The following is a 17,942-nucleotide window of genomic DNA, read 5'->3' as shown; positions in this document are numbered from 1 at the left end:
TTCCATGGATTATATTTATGGATCACTGTGCATAGGAAGTTGGGAGACATGAGGCAGCTTAAAAAGGCAAAACATTTTGTGATCCAATTATTTTGCTATTGTTGGCATGCTATAAACTTATGAATCAAGCATGTTTAAATTTGCTAAACTGACAAAATGAATAAAGTATATCAAAATAAACAAAATAAACTAGCTACAACCATTAGATCTCCTACAGGTGGGATATACAACTAGTAACTATTAAACGATAATAACTGTCATCATTATGACATGCTCTACTTGATGACAGCAAATTAACTTTGCTGTAGGAAGCTATTTTAGTTGTGTACTTTCAGCAAAATTAATATAAAAGTGACACCAGGAAGGTTTGATATGACCTAAGACATTCGTAGCCCTGGAACCTCCTGAAACATTTGCCTTTGCTCCAACACAGGTTACCAGACAAGCTCTGTTAGTGGACCAAAGAGAGACCAAGGCCCCTCCAGACTGGGTTGACCTTTCATTATCACCCTTGACCTGGATTAAGGGCAAGTATGTTAACCATGTAGCCTACCTGTCAGGTGATAACGTTAGCATGTGTACCCATTACATTTTCACATATGCACACAAAAAGAGTTAACAAATTTACCCTAATATAAGCATTATATGTTTTCAAATAATTAAAACAAGCACAACAGAAAAAATGCCACCTTATGTTCCAACATTATTTTCTAAAATAGACTTAGTACTGTTAGTCTTCAAAAAAGAAAGTATGTTTTTTTAAATGTGACATGACTGGGAATGTTAGAGAGGGAATGAAGAAGAGAAATAACATTTATTAGATCTATTATGTGCCAGATATATCAGTTCCTGATATAATATATATGAAGTGCTTAACACTGTATATGCTGTTCCACAAAAATACTGTAATGTCGCATACCTGAAAAATAGCAGGACCCCAGATGCTCGTATTTGCAAATCAATATATTGAAATTTGGAATACATAATGCAGATACAGGAAGTCCCCTACACACGAACCTTCAAGTTGCAAACTTTCAAAGATGCAAATACGCGTTCGCATGTCCAATCACATAAGTTAGTTCACGTGTCTGGCAAACATTGTCACATGTGTGCATCCTCTAAAAGTGGTTGTGCTTTTGTGTACTTTACTGTACAGTACTGTATAGAGTACAGTAGAACAGTATCTTTATTTCAAGCCCAGGATGTCCAGAAGCAAGCGTAAAAGCAGCGGTGATGTGTCTGGTACCGCTAAGAAGTGCCAAGTGATAACGACAGAAACAGAAGTGAATATAATTGAGAGAGTGGAGCGAGGCAAAAAGATGGTTGACGTCGCTCATTCTTATAACATGAATCGTTCAACCATCAGCACGATTCTAAGAACATGGACGAGATCATGGAATACATGAAGTCTGATGTGCCAATGATGTCGACAATAATATCAAAGAAGTGTGGGAAAATGACGGAGATGGAGAAAGTTCTCAGGGTGTAGATGCAGGACCAGTATCAGTGTTGAGTCCCACTCAGATTAATGCTGATTCAAGTGGAAGCCAAAAGACTTTATGAAGACTTGAAGAAGAAATACGGTGAAGAATCAAAGGGCGCATCTTTTAATGCCAGTCATGGCTGGTTTCATCAGTTCAATGCTACAGCCAACCTTGACAACGTAAAAGTAAGCGGCGAGGCAGCGAGTGCAGATACGGTAGCTGCCTGGGAATTTCCTGAAATGCTTTGAGAAATTATTGATGAAGGCACGTACTCACCCAAGCAGGTTTTTAATGTGGATGAGACAGGACTGTACTGGAAGAGGATGCCAGACCAAAGTTACATCAGTAAGGAGGAAAAGTCAATGGCAGGTTATAGAGCAGCAAAGGATAAGCTAACTCTGTTGTCTGGTGGCAATGCTTCCGGCGATATGAAGCTGAAGCCTCTCTTAGTTTATCATTCAGAGAACCCAAGAGCCCTTAAAAACATAGCCAAGGGCTCTCTTCCTGTTGTGTGGAAGAGTAACCCCAAAGCCTGGGTTACACAGGCCATTTTCCAGGATTGGTTTTTCCACCGCTTTATCCCGGAGGTAGAGAACTATTGCTTGGAACATTCTTTTGCTGCTCGATAATGCTCCAGACCACCCCCCATTCATGAACGACTTTCATCCCAACATCAAAGTAGCGCATCTGCCACCAAGTACTATGTTCCTCACCCAACTTATGGACCAGGGAGTTACAGCCACTTTCAAGAAATATTATTCACGTTACACTTTTAGTCAGGCAGTAAAGGTGACTGATGAAGCAGGAACAACCTTGCAACAGTTTTGGAAGGACTAGAACATCTACAAGGCCACAAAAAACACTGACTGCTTGGCGTGAGGTTATGGCCACCACCATCAATGGGGTTTGGAAGAAACTTTGCCTGCAGTTTGTTCACGATTTTCATGGATTTGAGAACGTGGATGAGGAGTCCAAAGAGGTCTTCAGCAACTTAGTGACCCTCAGCGAGAAGCCGGAGCTAGATCTGCAAGAGGACGACTTCATCGAACTCCTTGCTGTGCAACACGAGGAGCTAACTAATGAAGACCTGATGAAACTGGAGACCCAGAGAAAGGACAAAGAGAGACAAGAGGAAGGAGAAGTAACTGAAGAACCGAAGAGATTCACGTAGCAGGAAATGGCAAGGGGATTCTCTTTATTTGAGGCGGCACTGTTAGCTTGTGAGGCACAGGGCCTGAACGTAGAACATTACATGAAGGTTGCAGCAGCCATTCAGAATGCAATCCAGTGCTACCGTGTCATCCATGACGAGAAAAAAAGAGCTACTATCCGAACATCATTGGATCGTTTTTTTCAAGGGGGTAGATAGAATTGAATCCAGCAAGGAACCAGAACCTGTGCCACCAATGTCACGCATGAGTGAAACTGCAGCTTGCCCTCTGTCTCCTATTGCTGTCGATCCTTCAGCTCTGCCATCTCCCACCTCCTCTCCCTCCTCCAGTCATTAACTCTTCTGGCCTGTTCACTCGATGCCATTCCCTGTATGCCAGCTGTTGTACTGTACTACTGTACTTTTCAAGGTACTGTACTGTAAGATTAAAAATGTTGTATTTTTTTGTGTTTGTTTGTTTTTTATGTGTTACTTGTGTGAAAAGTATTATAAACCTATTACAGTACAGTACTACATAGCCGATTGTGTTATTGGGTACCTAGGGACTTACGAATGCGCTCTCAGAATGGAACTTGTTCGTATGTAGGGGACTTGCTATTATTACATATCAGCAAAAGGTATACACCATTCAATCCCACAGCACTGAATTCTTGTATCAGTTTAAAGTACTGGGTTACTATTATAGTTTTAATGAACTCATTATTATTTTCTGGAGATCAGAAATCTAACTGATAATCATGAATAAGAACTATCCCTAAAATAAGCCTGAACATTTTCAAATAACCAATTTGCTCATATCTTATCTAAGTTATGGAACTAAGAGAAGTAAATAATCTGATTCTGAAAAAAAAATGTAATAAAATTGTTTGTTTGAGTGACTTTGACTTGAAGGTCAGTCAAAAATCTTTCTTCTTTTAATGACAGCTATTAAATATTGAAGGGATGATAGAAAATCACCATTTACTCTCCATGTAATAATGGATGAAAGCAAAGATCATCAGTGAATCCTAAAATAACTGGTTGGAAGGTCAAAAGTCCTCAAAGTATCACTCTTTTGTCTATCCACTAATCAGAAAATGGAAAATGAGCCTTTATAATTGAGAGATGTAACAGTCACCCTCTTAACCAAGTAGTCAAGCGTGGCATCCCCGACAGTGGGATGGCCTGGCATCCAATGCTTCCTGACAGAATACACTGGGATGTTCTCAACATAAGCCATGGGATTTTCTTGCCAGAAATGTTTGACCAGGATCTACCCAGAAATGGTTCACAAATTCAGAACGTGAGATGTTCCAAAGAAAACAGAAAACTAATCTAGACTTACCAGAGGATTCAATGTTAGTAAGAACAAAAGAGAAGGTCAGGGGATAGTTTTAGGTTGGAGGAGTCTAAAAATACATAAGGATCAATGCTTGAACATTAATCAGATCCTGTTTAAAAAAGAATAGCTGTAGAGTACATTTTTGGAACAACTGGAAAAATATGAGTATAGTCTGTATAGTACATGATATTTTGAATTAGTAGTGTATTTCTAGCTCTGGTAACAGTGACATAGCTGTGTAAAAGAATGTCTATGTTTTGGGGAGATGGAGGCTGCAGACTAAAATGTTTAGGATAAAGTGCCATAGTGTCTGCAACCTACTTTTGGGTAGTCTGGCAAAAGAGGGGTGGTTGTGTGTGTGTATGTGTGTGTGTGTGTAGAAAGATTTGAGCAGTGTGGAAAAGGCTAACAATGACAGGGTAATCAGGTATTTATTGCACTGTTTTTTCAATTTTTCTACGGATTTAAAATGTTTCAAAATAAAAATTTTACTTTTCCTTATTTTTTAAAATAAATTTATTTATCTATTCATGTATTTATTTATTTTTGGCTGTGTTGGGTCTTTGTTGCTGTGTGCGGGCTTTCTCTAGTTGCAGTGAGGGGGGGTTACTCTTTGTTGCAGTGCACGGGCTTCTCATTGTCGTGGCTTCTCTTGTTGCGGAGCACGGGCTCTAGGCATGCAGGCTTCAGTAGTTGTGGCACATGGGCTCAGTAGTTTTGGCTTGCAGGCTCTAGAGCTCAGGCTCAGTAGTTGTGGCACACAGGCTTAGTTGCTCCACGGCATGTGGGATCTTCCCAGGCCAGGGATCGAACCTGTGGAGGCTTCCCTGGTGGTGCAGTGGTTAAGAATCCACCTGCCAATGAAGGGGACACAGGTTCGATCCCTGGCCCGGGAAGATCCCACATGCCGTGGAGCAACCAAGCCCGTACGCCACAACTACTGAGCCTGCATGCTGCAACTACTGAAGCCCGCGTGCCTAGAGCCCATGCTCTGCAACAAGAGAAGCCACTGCAATAAGAAGCCTGCACACTGCAATGAAGAGTAGCCCACGCTCTCCACAACTAGAGAAAGCCCATGCACAGCAATGAAGATCCAACGCAGCCAAAAAAAAATAAAAATTAAAAAAAAAAAGTATAACTTTGGTGAAGAAATGTATCTTTCTTCCTTGTTGGAGATAGTAGGAACATAGGAGAATATAACTGTCCTTCAATCAAGTTACCATTTTTATTACATTCCAACGTGATTTGTTTAACATTTTGATTCCTTTCTATTATCATTGCTGTATTCTGGTATTAGTTCTCCATTTGAGATTCTCCTTCAAGTAAAGTTGCAATGCTAAAGGGTTTTGTCCTATCCAAAATTTTCATTACAAACTATACCTCAAATGATAGCATGGGGCTTCCCTGGTGGCGCAGTGGTTGAGAATCTGCCTGCTAATGCAGGGGACACGGGTTCAAGCCCTGGTCTGGGAAGATCCCACATGCCGCAGAGCAACTAGGCCCGTAAGCCACAACTACTGAGCCTGCGCGTCTGGAGCCTGTGCTCCGCAACAAGAGAGGCCGCGATAGTGAGAGGCCCGCGCACCGCGATGAAGAGTGGCCCCCACTTGCCACAACTAGAGAAAGCCCTCGCACAGAAACGAAGACCCAACACAGCCAAAAATAAAATAAATAAATAAATAATAATTAAAAAAAAAATGATAGCATGTTTATCAAAGTTGCGACTCAAAAACTATGAGGAATACACATGGATTTACTGAGGGGAAAAATAAAATTGTACTTTTACCAGAGAGAGCATCTGTGAACTACTGAACAGCAAAAAAGAACCCATATTGAAAGAGGAAAAAGAAAGCAGTGTGTGGTCACTGACAAAATAGTGCAATGGTATAAAAGTTATAGAAATTAAAAGAAATAAATTGAGAATGTTCTATAAAAGTATCTTGTATACAACCATAAGTTCTAGTAATATTTGTTTTACAGAGACTAGGCTAACGTTGCAAAGAAAAATTTTAAGCACCTATAATACTTTAGGATATTCTAAGAGAGGGATCAGCAAACTACAGTCTAATAGGCCAAATCTGGTCTACCACATGTTTTTGTGTAGCCCATGAGCTAAGAATGGTTTTTACAGTTGAATATTTGTGATCAATTTCATGACAGAAAACATTAACTTTGACAATAACATTGACAATGAACAATAACATTCATTATTAGACTTGTATTACAAAAAATTGTACTCATTTATTATTACATTTTAAATTTCATTACTACAAAATTTTGTGGAAATTTATTTTCTTTCTTGTTATCTAAGTACCTATATAATAACTTTGATTTTGCCTCCTGGCCTGCAAAGCCTAAAATATTTACCATATGGGCCTTTACAGGAAAAGTCTGCCAACCCTGGTCTCTTAAATTCTATGGATAAGGTCAGTGGGGATTCCTGAGGACTTGATAAAAGGCTGAGGTTGGTGGTGAACTAGGCTCATCTTTTTGCAATTTACTCAAAGTGAACAGGGCTTGCCAGTTAGTTTTACATATGTTCCCTTTACTAGGGAATCTACGTTTTTAAAGACAGTACACTTATTGAATTATTCTCAAAATACTCCCTTTTTATTTTAAAAATGCTAAATCTAGAAATTAAATTCAGATAGGCAGAACATCTGAATTTAAATGGACCCTAATGAGCATCAATTACTTGAACAAAAGAGAAAGAAAAAAAAATCCCCTTTTAAAGTAGGTTTATTTGGACAAAGTGACAGAATGTACCATAAGAATACATCTAACCATAACTCAAGGATCCTGAAATCTATCTGGAAAACAACCAAGAATTAGGAGGAAGCAAAAACAATGCTGAAAAATCCAGAAATCACAAAGTCCATGTACTCAAGCTCATGCACTTGATTAATACGAGAGACCTTTAGCTTTCAGTCAGAGCTTCCATGTTCTAACTCCCTACAATTCTATTAAGCTTAGATACATGATTTTCAAAGCCACAGCAAACTAGAAGTCCCAAAGAAAAGTTGGGAGAAGTTTGCAGACAGCAACAAAAACAGAGGTTGCCAACAGATAACAAAAACATGATGAGGAATAGTCTGCCAGAAACAGAATAGGCTGAAAAATGAAAAATAGATGTGAAAAGTATAGCACTGTAGAACAAATCAGTATAGCAGCACATAGTCCCAAATGCCTTATTAGGCCCGGAGGATGTCACTCTATCACAATATATTTCAGCACTGACATTCATTTTAATGATCTCAAGATAAAATGTAAACAAAATTACATTCCATATATTCCATTTAGTAAATCAGGGACCTGACAAATACATTTTCCAAAGGGTTTCAAACAAAGTGATTTTTAAAAAAGGTTTGGTGCTCATACACAGAAATAAACTCAAAGGATTAAGGACCTAAATGTAAGGTTGGATACTATTGTATAAAACTCTTAGAGGAAAATATAGGCAGAATACTCTCTGACATAAATCACAGCAAGATCTTTTTCTACCATCTCCTAGAGTAATGAAAATAAAAACAAAAATAAACAAATGAGACCTAATTAACTTAAAAACTTTTGCACAACAGAAGAAACCATAAACAAAATGAAAAGACAGCCCTCAGAATGGGAGAAAATATTTGCAAACGAAGCATCTGACAAGGGAATAATCTCCAAAATATACCAACTGCACATGCAGCTCAATATCAAAAAACCCACAAACAACCCAATCAAAACCTGGGCAGAAGACCTAAACAGACATTTCTCCAAAGAAAACATACAGATGGCCAACAAATACATGAAAAGATGGTCAACATCATTAATTATTAGAGAAACTACAATGAGCTATCACCTCACACTGGTCAGAATGGCCATCAACAAAAATTCTACAAACGATAAATGCTGGAGAGAGCGTGGAGAAAAGAGAACCCTCCTACACGGTTGGTGGGAATGTAAATTGGTACAGCCATTATGGAGAACAGTATGGAGGTTCCTTAAAAAACTAAAAATAGAGCTACTACATGATCCAGCAATCCCACTCCTAGGCATACATCCAGAGAAAACCATAATTCGAAATGATGCATGCACTCCAATGTTCACTGCAGCACTATTTACAACAGCCAGGACATGGAAGCAACCTCAATGTCCATCGACAGAGAAATGGATAAAGAAGATGTGGAACATATATACAATGGAATATTACTCAGCCATAAAAAGAAGGAAACAGTACCACTTGCAGAGACGTGGACAGATCTAGAGATTGTCATACAGAGTGAAGTAAGTCAGAAAAAGAAAAACAAATATCATGATATCACTTATATGTGGAATCTAGAAAAATGGTAGAGATGAACTTATTTGCAAAGCAGAAATAGAGTCTCAGATGTAGAGAACAAACTTATGGTTGGGGGGGCAGTGGGATGAATTGGGATGTTGGGACTGACATATCTCCACATATAGACAGCTGAAGTTTACCTGTGAATTTAGTTACTTTACTGTAATAATTATATATGTTTAAAATAATACTTAACTTCGTTTTCCTAAAGGTTTAAATACATAACTGCAGAGTAAGAAACAAACTCTAACAACTCCAGGGTCAAAATAACCAGAATAATAAGGGTCAAAATACACTTCATCCCTTAAATGCTTAAAAATTAGTCTTTATACATTTGACATAGGAGAAAGGGGAGGTCATCTTAGGTTTACTTGCAAAAAAGTATCAAGAAGTTATCAGGCAATTAGTTAAGTGAATACTGAGACCGGTATCTTCAAGTCTCGAATAAAACTGTGTGAAACGTATAATCAGTTCTGTAAAGGGCCAAATGCAGAGGCTTGGTTGCTGCATCAGCGTTGGTGTAAAGGTACAAGAGGCAGTTTGCGTTTCTTCAACACCTTCAACAGAACCCGCCGGCTCAAGGCGCCCCGCGGAAGTGAAAGCGCATCTCCAAGTCTCGCGCAACCTGCCGCCGGCTCCCGCCACCCTGACACCCCTCCTTCGGCCCACAAAGCCTGATGCAGGGAAAGGGACCAGTCCCAATAGCGCAGGAGGGTCAGAAGGCCTTCCCCCAACATCCGCTCACCTGCTTCCGGGTATGCTGTGGCCTAAAAGCGGCTCCTGCTCAGCCTCTACCCCCAAGCTCGCCATAATTACTGTTCCCACAAGGCTTGGGGCCAACTCTCGCGATACCTCCTGCTCCCTCCCATTCCAGGCGGCCTGAAGCTGTCAAAACAGGCCAGCAAGTGCGCGTGCACGCCCAGAGACCAGAGTGGGCGGAGCACCCCAGGTCAGAGGCGGGGGCCCCCGGGAGGAGGGGCGGTGCCGAGAGGATGACGAGTGTTAAGGGCGGGGCCCTAAGTCCTTATCCTCCTCCAGGGTACGGGCCTCTCCGCCTCCAGGAACAAGACGCGGAAGAGCCGGGGAGTGTTCGGGGGCGTGTCCAAACAGCCACCCCGCCCAGGGTTCGTCCTCCTCCCCAGCTTCCCTGTCAGCTCCTCGTCGCTTCTCAGTTCCAGGAGAGGTTGCTGTAGCTGCGGTTGGGCCTCAGAAAGGAGGCGAGTCCCGAGAGGCTAGAGAGCCGCGGTGTTCGGAGTCTCGGCCAGCTGGACAGCAGGCGCCCACCAAGCGGCCATTGAGTAAGTAGACGGTCCCAGCCGCGCTTCCCAAGCCTCTTGCCGCGCTTGCCTACGTGCCAGTAGGCAGGACTGAGAGCGCAAGGCTTGGCGGGAGATGCGGGGGTCCCGGGCCGAGTGAGGTGGGCAGGCGGGCTGTCCCTTCTCCCTGTGGAAGGTGGAGGTGGTTACGCGCTGTGGTTTTCTTGCTCGGCTAACTACAAAGGCACCTTACCCGTAGTGCCTTATTAGGACCTGGGATGAAGATGATCCTCAAATTCGAACCCACCGCCGCCTGCGTGGACTGAGAGCTTCCGCCGTGCAAGATGCCACTCAGCAGAGCCTGCTGCTGTAATCTGGGGGTTAGAAAAGCCACAGCACCAGTTTGACAATGACCAGATCTTTTCATCACAAGGAAAATGACATTTTTAGAAAATATGTTCTGGGTTGTTTTTGTTTGTTTTCAGTAGATCTTGGTGCTGCTCCTTTCCTGGTGCTTACATATTAACGTCTTACCCCTACAAGCAGGCTTGTAAGCTAATTGGTAGCAGTAGTCATGTGTGTCACAATTACTGTTTTATTAGCACTAGATACATTCTTATGTGATTTCATTTGATCACAACTGTTCTATGACAGGTAAAGCAGACACGTTTCTATTTTACAGAGAACTAAGGCTTAGAAAAGTTAATAACTTACCCAGAATCACTCAGTGTGAAAGTATCAGAGTTGAGACTCAAATTCAGTTGTTTTCGATCAATATTTAGGAGCACTTATCCTATGCCAGGCACTATACTGGTTATGTGTTGTATGGTATATGACATCACTCTGATCTTTGTCTTGTTTGTGACCTTGTGTGTATCCTGTTTGACACATTCCACTGGTGAACAGCTAAACTTGAAATGTGTTTTCTACTAGTTCAGAATTATCTTCTGAATCCAGACCTGACATTGTATACTTGGATTCAGTCTTGCAAATTTGTTTGTAACAGCTCACAAAAGCATATCAGATTCCTGTGATTGTTTCCAAGAAGGTACATGGGTAAAATTAGTATTTTTTTGTCATAATGTTGCTTTACTATATCTTCAGCTTCTTTTAAATCTCTGGAGCCTAGCACAGAGTATGGCATATATATATATATATATATGTATATTTGATAAAGGAACTTTTAACCAGTATTGCACCAAGCAGAATGGTTACTAAATAAATATATGTTGAATGAACACTTATTGAATTACCTCATTTCATCCCTACAACAATCCTCTGAGGTGGGATTGTCTCAAGCATACAAGGAAATTGAAAGTATGGAGATTAAGTAATTTGCCTAGGGTCACACCTCCAATTAGCAACAGAGCTAGAATCCAAGAAACACAGGACTCCTGACTGTAAAACCTGTGCTTTTCACCACCAGCCTTCCTATGAAAAGAAGGTCAAGATTCTTTTCCCATATCTCTTAAAATATTTCAAAACAAGTAATCAATTTTTATATAAATGAAATAATTTGCTATTATGTATTAGGCCAGCTATTATTCCCTCTTTATAGTTTAAGGTGGCTTATTCAAGCCACCTTCACACTGCTAGTGAAGAACCCAGGTCTTCTGACACTGCTATTTTCCATTGTTGCCTCCAAGTGATGACTTCAGATGGCAGAAGTACATGGGATGAATGCATGTACAACTGGTGAAATCTAAATAAGCTCTGTGTATTGTACCGATAAAAAAAAAAAAAAGGAACAAATCATTTCTTAGAAACATACAACATCCACAGTAAACATTAAAAAAATTTGTTTAAAAACCTAATTATTTCTTTCAAAGCCCATGGAAAAGAGGAACTAAATTTGAAAAGAGATTCGATTATTTGCTAAATGTTTCACATAAGCATATGATACAGTCCACCTGTTGTATTTCCTTAGGTGACTGCTTAGAATAGAATAGACAGCTAGAATAGATACCTCTCCAAACAAATAAACAAAGTTCCTGTTTTCTTATTCTTCTCCAAATTAAGATGGAAAGGAATTAAATTTGTCGAGGTAGCGTAATAGATTTTAATAGTGGATATTGGTGTATCTAAACCCTACTGTAAGTTGCTACTTAAACTTGCATTGAAAATAAGTGATTTTAAAGTGAAGTTATAAGATAAAAATTAGGTCTGCATTTTTGTGGAGTAAAGTTCTTGTACATGGTGGTATTTTTTTTTATTTCATATATGCCTTTGAGATATGTATCAACTATATGAGGATAAAAGTCCAGAAACAATTAGTGTTGCACTTAAATGCTTAAGTACTTGAGTGATAGGCGGTAAAAGTACTAGATGGCGTAAATAGACATTGAGTGTCATTTTAGCAATAGAGCTCATTTCCAAGAAAGACTTTTCATTCCTTGGCACTATACTAGAACTTCTATATTTGTTTCACTTTGTTTTTCTTTTTTGCATTGTCTATATAAAAGTATAGATGACAATTGTGTCAGTTTGGCTTGATACACACTGCAAAAGTGGGTCCTGTTTCTGCACAAGCTCACTGGTGTCAGTTCAGCTTAATGTGGGGACTTTAAAAAGTATCTGATGTGGCTCCAGATGGGGCCTCCTCTTGGTATATTGGAGTTATCTTTACCCTGGGCTTGGATTATTATCTGTTCATGGTGGCACTGGATAGCAGTTAGCCCTGCCTAGAAAGACCTACATGTTTAGAGCATCCCAGAAAACCTGGTATTTTATATCATTCTTGGGGCTGAAATGGGATTTAAGAAGATCTGTGTAACCCCAGACTCCCAGAACGAAGATTATCATAAGCCATGTGTGTGTTTGATTTGCTTTCTGTTCATGATTGGTCAGTTGTTTACTGTCAGGTAAATGTAGCAAGGAAAATGCTGGCTCTAGATTTGGAGTGCTGACTCTTATGGCCTATGTTACATGAAATTAAAGTGATTCAGCATCTTTCCTAGTATAGGGTTGAAAATTAGAAATGCCTAAACAATTTAGGCACCTAATAAATATAGAACTTTACAAAATACTTGAAGAGTTCATTTTTCTCAGGTCTTTTCCTATTCTCTGGCAACTTTGTACTTTTGCATGTTTGTCTTAGCTTGTTTATCTATTACCACCCCAGAAGAATACTGTGTAGAAAAATGGGTTGTCTCATGAATAGTTTAGTACTTTTCTTCTTACTGTAAAACATGAGTGTTAGAATTTTGTTGTTTTTTACACTAACATGGAATATGCATATTGCTTTTGAAGCTGTGGATGTTACAAGGGAAGATATTGGCCCCTCATTCTTTTCCTACCACTGTAGAGAAAATAAGTAGTCTATAATACTTGCAAAAGATAATGAAGTCCTGTCTTGTAATGACATGCCGTTGTTCTCCTGCAGTTTAATAAATGTACATGAAAATGTATCAGTGCTATTTTTTGAACAATTCCAGAAAGACCCAAGTGAAACAGGAGGGAAGGGGGCAGGGCACAACCTTTAAAAGAATGACAGAGCCTGAGGACAGGACATAAACTGATTAGAACCAAATAGGTCCAAGATGGCAGACTAGTCGACTTCCGCTAGACCTTAAACCTCAGGATACGCTCATTTTAACACATCAGCAAGCTAAATGACACACCCACAGGCACCATGACAGTTCCAAGGCCGACCATAAAGGTCAAAAAGTAGGTAGTGGCCCACTTTCTGGAAATTCCCACCCCTTCCCCAAAATAGCTGGAATACTCCTCCCACTCACTAGCCTATGGAATTACCTACCCTTATAAAAACTGACAAGCCGGTACCCTGGTGCCTTTCTCACCTTCTGAGATGGCCCACACTCTGTGGATTGTGTTTCTCTCTAAATAAATCCACTTTTTACCTTTCACTTTGTCTCTCCCTGAATTCTTTCTGCAATGAGACATCAAGAACCTGAGCTTCATTAAGTCCTGAGACCAGGTGTGTGATCTCAGTTAAAAGACTGTGGGTTCGAGTCCCAGTCTGGGTTTTGGCTGGGTTCAAGCCCTGGCCCATGGGTTCAAGTCCCAATCTGAGTTGCACAGTTTCACAAAGAGTAAAAAATTAAAATCATCATTCATCACTCGGAATTTTTTCCTTATGCTCTAGAAGCCCCCTGAATAGAGTTGCATATCTTAATATATAAAAAGAGTTGGTCTCTTATTTGAAATACAGAACACTAATTAAGAATTTTGCTATTTGGGTAAAGAATAAACTGTTCCATTTCTACCACAGCTGGGTATACTCACTTGAACTCTATTGAGTTAATCTATGGGTGATATTAATCACCCATAGATTAACACTACAGGAGTCAGTGCAGATCCCACCAGTTAAAGGTTCAGTTCTCCAGATGCCATTGCTTCTGATGCCAGCCAGACTTTTGACTGACTTGGCTACAGATTTGGGGCTTCCTGTAACCCCCTTGGATCAATAATTTGCTAGAACAACTCAGAAGAACTAAGTAGGGCTTCCCTGGTGGCGCAGTGGTTGAGAGTCCGCCTGCCAATGCAGCGGACACGGGTTCGTGCCCTGGTCCGGGAGGATCCCACATGCCGCAGAGCGGCTGGGCCCGTGAGCCCAGCGCGTCCGGAGCCTGTGCTCCGCGGCGGGAGAGGCCACATCAGTGAGGGGCCCGCGTACCGCAAAAAAATATATATATATATATTGATCACGCTTTGTGCCAGGCTGACGGAATGGTGGGGCAGGTACTTGGTGCAGTTGGAGCTTTACCTGAGGTCTTCACAGAATTGGAAATTTCCTATTTCCTGCTTAGACGGCTTCTAGGTGTACTCACTGAAGGAGACAAGAAAGCAGCAAAAGTGCAAAAGCTGTCTAAGAAGAGGAGTGACAATCAAGCCAACAGTAGATGATGACTGAAGAATTAAATAACAGATTTGGATGAAGTCGGAATTTCTCTTAACAACCTAGGGGTATATTTTCAAAGCAATAGTGAGGAATTAATTTCACAGCTCATTACCTTAGAAGTAGCTGTAAGGATATTCTCATTTTTTGGTGATGAAAATTTAACCTCTAGTACTAAAATAGGGTCTACAATAAATGTAAAAATTGGTGTAATGTTGGATTAAATCTACATTTTACCAGAAATTAATCATTCCCAAATAATGTCTAATTTATACATCAGTGCAGGTTTGAAAGGAAACTGCTACAATCAGCCTTTGCTGTAGCACACATACCACTGAACCTGTTTGAAATAAAATTTTTCTTCTTAAAAAAAAAAGTATACAGATTTCCTCAGCTTTCACAATCAGTTATAGAGCTATCATTTAAGGATTAGAGATATTAGTATACTTAAAGTTATAAAGATAAGCAGTAAAAAAATATCAACTAAAATTGGGTGGTGGGGAGAAGGGATCAAATATATCTTTCATTAGTTATCATCAGGAGTTAATAAATATTATATAGAACATGGAAATACAGGTTTGAGTATTAAATAGTTATAAGGATAATCAATAATAATGTTGCTATTATTAGTAAGTATAGCACTTAAATTTGCAAAGTGCTGTTTAAGTGCTTCAAGTATAGTAACTCATTTATTTCTCACACCAATCTGAGGTAAGTACTGTCATTATCCCTGTTTTACAGATGGGTTACAGAAAGGATAAGTGACTTGCTCAAAGTCACATAGTAAAGGATTCAACCAAGGGAGTTTGCCTCTAGAGTATATGCTTTTAGCTGTTATGATATATTGCATCTTAAATGTATCACTTTCAAATGTACATACACTCAAATGTAAAACAAATATGAATAATTAAAAAATACTGAAGTCAATAAAACAAAAAAATAGAAAAATTATCATCATAATAAAAATATATAAATAGGTTAAACTCACCCATTAATAGAAAAAATGAGGTAGGCCTGTATATCCTGAAATTGAAAGGGCTTTGCAGATATTTATAAATAATCAGGGTGAGGAAGAAATGTCAAAAAATACAAATACTGTAGTTGATCTATTCTGTGTTTAAAGAAACACACCAGGCCTTCCCTGGGGGTCCAGTGGTAAAGAATCCATCTTGCAATGCAGGGGGCGTGGGTTCGATCCCTGGTCAGGGAACTAAGATCCCACGTGCCTCGGGGCAACTAAGCCCAGGTGCCACAACTACTGAGCTCGCACGCCTCAACTACTGCTTGCATGCTGCAAACTACAGAACCCACGTGCCCTGGAACCTGTGTGCCACAACTAGAGAAGAGAAAACCCCAAACCCGCATGCTGCAACGAGAGAGAAACCCGCACACCACAATGAAGACCCTGCACGCTTCAACAAAGATCCCGCGTGCTGCAAATAAGACCCAACACAGCCAAAAATAAATTAAATAAATAATAAATAAATCTTTTTAAAAATAAAATCACTAAAGAAAAACCACACACACACACCAAAATCCCTAAAATATGTGTATGTATATAAATGGATAGAACAAGTGGTCACAAGAGTACAGCATTAATAGCAGTTACCTTTTGGAAGGAGAGGAAGCTTAGCAGAAATGAAGAGACACTTCTTAACTTTACTCTGTATTTTTTTTTTTTCCCCTGTGGTACGCGGGCCTCTCACTGTTGTGGCCTCTCCCGTTGCGGAGCACAGGCTCCGGACGCTCAGACTCAGCGGCCAAGACTCACGGGCCCAGCCGCTCCGTGGCATGTGGGATCTTCCCGGACCGGGGCATGAACCTGTGTCCCCTGCATCGGCAGGCGGACTCTCAACCACTGCGCCACCAGGGAAGCCCATACAGTGAATATTTTTCAACTAGAAAATGAAGAAGAGAATATGTGATCACTGTCACTTGCCTTTCTTCTTGTATAAATTATCTGTTCCTGTGCCTTATTCACTAACTAGATAGTTTTTAACAAATTTCATTGGAACATAGTACATGAATAGACTTCAGAACTTATATGATTTTAATGAGATTTGCAGTTTAAAGATTTGGCAGCTCTTTTTCGTCATGTAGGTCTTGGTTTAAATGTTACCTCTTTGGTTAAGTGAGGCTTTTTTTGACCATCAAAGGAGCCCTCTGGTCTTTATCATGTTGTCTTGTTATATTATGATAATAATGTTGTCATCATCTAGTCTTGCTTACTTTTTTTCCTAAAAATAATTTGTTTTCTTTCCCTGAAGTATAAGATCCATGAGAGGAAGAACGTGCCTTGATCATCTTGTAGCACAGGACCTAAAATAATTCTTGGCATATAGTAAGCACTTAATAAATACTGTTGCATGAATGAAAAAAGTAATACTCATTCTTAAAAATTCAGAAACTTACATTTAGGCCATCCAATAATGGCTGAGCTATGGTGAACTGATTAATGATAATTCATAGGAATCTAGTAATCAGAATACCAGTTTGTTTACTTATAGTAGTAGATATGAATAGTGTAATAAACAGAGATGGATATGCATTATGGGTTTTTTCCTAGCATTATTATGCAAAAAGCAAATTTAATCAAGAATAAAAAATGAATAACACGTGGAAATTGGGGAAAAAGAGAGGTGGGCAGTTTCAAAAAATACTAGATACTATACTCTGGCTATTGATTGTATTGCCTAACACAGGGGTCCCCAACGCCTGGGCTGCGAACCGGTACTGGTCTGAAGCCTGTTAGGAACCAGGCCGCACAGCAGGAGGTGAGCGGCGGGCCAGCAAGCAAAGCTTCATCTGCCGCTCCCCATGGCTCACAGTACCGCCTGAACCCTTTCTCCCGCTGTCCGTGCGTGGAGAAACTCTTCCACGAACCCGGTCGCTGGTGCCAAAAAGGTTGGGGACCGCTGGCCTGACAAGTATATTAGCTAGTAAATGTTTATTCTTGGTCCTGAGAATCGTAAGAGGCAGTATGAATGATTTGGTTTTGCTGGTCCAGTCATAAAAATAATAAAGTGCCAGTCCGATTGATGGTGGATTAGATCGTACACTTATGCAAACAAAGAAGAGCATTAAGTTAAAGTTGTAGTTTGTTACAAATCAAAGAGTAAAAATATGACATAAATGGTGGTTCCCCAAAAAGCATTCAAAGTAATAGATAAGCCCTTATTAAAGCTCACTGATGGAGCTGCAAATTTCCATTTTCCATTTTTCTAAGTAGAATAAACCCTGAACCTGAATCAGGTTTTGCCTGGAAATCAAAACTACACCATTCAGTTTGAAAAGACGGAGGCAGATTTTCTTTAAAACTTTAGAAATGTTTGGGAAAGGTAGATAAGTGGTACGTAAGTAGTAGTAGCACTGATTAATTACTACTAAAATTACTGATTAATTTTCATGCACTGTAGAGTAGAAGACAGGCAGTGTAGTATAGCAGATCTTCAGCCATGTGCCTGAGATTCAGTCTTAGGTCTGCCCCCCACTTGTTGTGTGACCTTAAGTAAATCATATCCTCTCTGTGCC

The 17,942-nt window shown here is 40.0% G+C and overlaps 2 protein-coding genes across 5 annotated transcripts in view; one reads left to right on the top strand and one right to left on the bottom strand.

Annotated features, from left to right (window-relative positions):
- The window catches only part of MFSD8 (major facilitator superfamily domain containing 8), a 41,943-nt gene extending 32,548 nt beyond the window's left edge, over positions 1 to 9,395 (bottom strand). For all 3 annotated transcript variants that reach the window (XM_079919338.1, XM_079919331.1, XM_079919332.1), the window contains exon 1: positions 9,043 to 9,395. In XM_079919338.1, the coding sequence (XP_079775464.1) occupies positions 9,043 to 9,107 (65 nt within the window). In that variant the 5' untranslated portion in view covers positions 9,108 to 9,395. The remainder of the gene's footprint in view (positions 1 to 9,042) is intronic.
- Positions 9,320 to 17,942, top strand: part of ABHD18 (abhydrolase domain containing 18) — a 34,795-nt gene continuing 26,172 nt past the window's right edge. Inside the window, exon 1 of one of the 2 annotated variants that reach the window (XM_079919340.1) lies at positions 9,320 to 9,595. The gene's annotated coding sequence lies outside the window, so the exon portion shown is untranslated. The remainder of the gene's footprint in view (positions 9,596 to 17,942) is intronic. The other variant, XM_079919339.1, reaches the window with a different exon arrangement.

Source organism: Stenella coeruleoalba (genome assembly GCF_951394435.1).
Source record: "Stenella coeruleoalba genome assembly, chromosome: 4".
Lineage (NCBI taxonomy): Eukaryota > Metazoa > Chordata > Mammalia > Artiodactyla > Delphinidae > Stenella > Stenella coeruleoalba.
Note: the sequence above shows the minus strand (reverse complement) of the source record. Positions and strands in the feature narration are given on the sequence as shown.